This window comes from Cyprinodon variegatus, unplaced genomic scaffold, assembly GCF_000732505.1.
Source record: "Cyprinodon variegatus isolate N-32 unplaced genomic scaffold, C_variegatus-1.0 Scaffold88, whole genome shotgun sequence".
NCBI classification, from domain to species: domain Eukaryota; kingdom Metazoa; phylum Chordata; class Actinopteri; order Cyprinodontiformes; family Cyprinodontidae; genus Cyprinodon; species Cyprinodon variegatus.
This window is the reverse complement of record NW_015150541.1, coordinates 333160-337208: the sequence shown is the minus strand read 5'-3', so window position 1 is coordinate 337208 and position 4049 is coordinate 333160. Positions and strand designations below refer to the sequence as shown.

At 36.7% G+C, this 4049-nt stretch overlaps 1 protein-coding gene across 1 annotated transcript in view; it reads left to right on the top strand.

Moving 5' to 3' along the window:
* The window catches only part of fam102a (family with sequence similarity 102 member A), a 41172-nt gene that overhangs the window by 22252 nt on the left and 14871 nt on the right, over window positions 1-4049 (top strand). The window contains exon 3 of the mRNA XM_015373547.1: window positions 2767-2887. Coding sequence (XP_015229033.1) covers window positions 2767-2887 — 121 coding nt within the window. The remainder of the gene's footprint in view (window positions 1-2766; window positions 2888-4049) is intronic.

Here is a 4049-nt window from a genome sequence, read left to right as displayed (position 1 = left end):
GGAGGTGCTGGAAAATAACAGGAAGAGATAGAAAGGCCAAAATGGAACCATGACAATAACGAGTAAATTTCTCAATAAAATCAATCAATCAATCAGTTTAGCTAGCATATAGTGTTCTGTCTTAGCTGACAGTTTGGGGATGGTTGCAACACTTCTTCCGTCTGATAAATTTAGAAGATTATCTTGAAACTCCTCCGTCTGGCGAGGGGGAGGAGTCAAAGTGAGCTGCATCAACATGGCATGTTTCTGATTGGACAAAAAAAAGACTTGATCCTGCTTGAAAACAACTTTATTAGCCAACCAATGGGTTTATCAGGGTCCTGGATAGAACTGGTTTCCTTGGGATCCCTTGTTCATGTGTTTCTTTGGGCCGTTGATAAATGACGGTTCTTGTAAGGAATCAGATTACTGCTGTCCAGCTTAGACCTGCTGGATGGAAAGATAAGCAGATCTATTCAGAACCAGGAACTTTGTCTCTAATTAGTTCAAAAGTTAATTCTGTCTTATGCTGAACCTTCTCTCTTATGAGGTCTTTACTGCCAAGAAGACGGCATGAATACTGATTTAATAACCCCTTTATTGTTGGATTTTTACCACACTAATTGGCAGAAACAGTCCAAAATTTTTTGATTAAAACGAGGCTGATGAGATAAAGCTTGAAATATTTCCTTTGAACAGTCTTAGCGACGTCACTGATCCTGGAACAGCTGACTGGGATCTTTATTTGTTTGATTTTTTTGGTTGTCTTTGGACGAGTCCTCAGAGTCAGGCAAGTCTGACACCAAGACACGGATAAACATCCATCTGGTTTCAGTTAAAGGAGGAAAACCCCGTCGTAAAAAACAACATTTTCTCCGCCGAGGATGAAATCATCTCAGCTGCATTCTACACTTACAGAAACAACAAAACACAGAAATCACAGACAGGGAGATGTTTTTAAGCGGTTGAATGGAGCAAATCCAGCGTGTAGGTTTGCTATCACTAAAGAATACAGCTGGAATAATATAGACTGGCATATAAACACTGGAAAAAATAAAAATCTAGATAGGTTATTTTTTCTCAAAAAAAGTGCCTTTCTTCTTGGATTAAGGAGGTAAAACAGACCTTTTGCCAATGGAATAAGAAAATTTGCATTTAAAATAAGAAAACACAATTGTATTGTTGTATTTCAAGTGCATTTTATCTAAATATCTTATTTTAGGAGTAAAAATACTCATTTAATTGGCAGATAATCTTATTTACCCACTCAAATTAAGGCTAAATACATTTAATTTAAGGCATTATTACTTATTTCTAGATTGTTTTTCCAGTAAAAGCGTCTACGCCTATAGTAAAATGTCAGGTTGTGTGATTGTTTCTTTGTTTCAATTCAAAATGCCAGAATTAGCACTAAGTTCGAAGCTTTATATAGCTTGAAAAAAACTTCCTGGATGGGAAGCGAAACGTCTTCAAAGTTGGAAACAGAATCCAAAAAAAAGAAATCTAAAGAAGTCATTTTTTATCTTAAAATAAGTGTATTTGTTCTTGGATTGAGGAAGTAAAAGAGACATTGTGCAAATGGAACAAGATAATTTACATTTAAAATAAGAAAACACATTTGCATTGTCTTATTTCAAGTGCATTTTATCTAATTATCTTATTTTAAGAGTAAAAATACTCATTCCATTGGCTAATCCATCTCATTTACCTAATAAAGTTAAGGGTAAATACTTTTAATTTAAGAAATTTTTACTTCTCTCTAGGTCGTTTTTCCAGTGTGGTTTATTATTTTTTTTGGAATGACTGAGAATCTTCACCAGCAGATTCTAGTTTAGTTTTTCTTTTTGCCTTGTTTGCAATTCAATCTGAAAAACTGACACAGATAAGAAGAAATTTATTGATACAATTACTTTAGTCTTTGGCGCTCAGACCTCGGCAGGAAACATAGAAATAAGACCAGGGCTGTTTCCCCCCCAGGCCTGAAACTGGTGGTGGAGTGGAGATAGATGGAGTTGGTCAGTCTATAGACTGCTGGTTGGTGAGACGGTCTGCTGGGCTTTAAGCGGAGATCCAGTGGACTGCGTGAGCTGATACTAGAGCTTCACTGTAAGATGGAAGTCCAGTTTGGATAACACAGGTTGAGAGAACCTGTCCATGATGAGCAAGCATGGAGCGACAGTGGAGAGGAATAACTCCCCATTGGGAAGAAACCTCTGGTAGAACCAGGCTCAACATGGCCGTCTTCTAAGGTTTGAGATGAGACGGGGAACGCAGTAAGAGTCCGGGAGAAATTAAACTGATGAAATTTTAGCTACGATGTTGGAGGAGGCGCTGGAGGTGGGGTGAAACGGGTCACCTGAATGACGTCACACAGCGCAACCACTGCCTGCGCACTATGTAGCAGACGAGTTGAGGATCGGAGGCCTTTTAAAATGAACTTTGGATGCTGATTGGCTTTCATGGAGGCGTGGTTGAAAGCTGATTGGCTGTGTCGTAGGCAGATGAAGGCGAGTAATTAGTTTATTCAGTTAAACGAGGCCCAACAAATACAAATAATGTAATAATACCAATACAGAAGTGTTGCTGCTTTTTAATCTGTAGAAAAGCATCAAAAATTATTTTCAGCTTTGACCATAAGTGATCATATCAACTTTTGTCTTCTTTATGTGTCTCGTTCATAATAAAACAAATGGGTCTCCTGGGCTTACAGCTTCTTTGATTAAAATTGTTTGAGTTCTATTTTTTTTCTTCTTCTTTAAATGAAGTTTTTGTGTTTATGTTTTGCAGGGAGGAGGTTCAGCAGAACTGTGTTCGATGGGGGAAGAAGTTCTCCTTCGTGTGTAAAATGAGTGCCAATCCCATTACAGGAGTGTTGGACCCCTGCATCTGCAGAGTCTCTGTACGCAAGGTGAGCAGCAGCACGGCTTTCTATCCAGAGAAGCAAATCATCACTTCTGCAGAAAGAAGCAACATAAAGGAGCCTTTTTTTAAAATGCATGTTAGAGTCAGCAAACTAATGAGGGAATTAGTTTATAAACATAGACATTGATTAAAGGAGGTTTTAGTTCTTCATGTCAGGTAAGGATAGTCCGCAGTAATTACGCCTGCAAAAAACAACAGAATGGATATTTCCCAGTAGCATCAATGGAAAGAAAGGAGGGTGATTAATTATATTTATTAGAAATAAAGTAAATTAGTAACTCAGGAAACATGTTGGAGAAAACTGCTCATAGTTTTACTAAACGCTTAAAGAAGAGGCTGCATCTGGAGGACCAGGAAAGTCATTAAAAAAGATATATAACTATTTCAAATTTAATATTTAAAGTGTAGATTTAGAATTTTTGTTTGAAAGGCGTTTGGTAGTTGCACATTTTGAAAGAAATTATTTATCAGGAATAGTAAACTGTGGTTATCAATCAATCATTAAATATTGCAACTCGAAAATGTTTTTCCAAATCCTGTTTTTAAACGGAGATTTAAAAAAACACAGTTCATGCATCTGATTATAAATACCTTTCTACGGAAGAGGATTAGGGCCACTGAAAAAAAAAAAAGAAAGTTAACTGATTTTTAAATTTTATTTCAGTGTAGTATGGGAAAAAAGTCAGAATTCTGACTTTTTTCTTAGAATTCTGACTTTAATCTCAGAATTCTGACTTTTTTCTCAGAAATCTGACTTTAATCTCAGAATTGTGGATCTTAATGTAGATGGGCACCATGAAGGAAGAGATGTTGGAGCACTCAGCTTCACTGACAAAAATGTGAGTTGTTTGAGGTGGCCAGTGACACATTGGTGGAAAATGACGGAATTAGGCGACTTTTTACGTGCCCGAGGGGTCCCCTCATTAATGGAGGAGAAGAAGGTCATTAAAACAAGAGAGCTAGTCTCTAAAACAGACATGGCTATGGCTTGATGCTAACATGTTTGTTAGCTGTTAAAATTCTGAGAATAAAGTCAGAATTCTGAAATTAAAGTCAGAATTATAAGATTAAAGTCAGAATTATAAGATTAAAGTCAGAATTATAAGATTAAAGTCAGAATTCTGAGATCAAAGTCAGAATTATAAGAT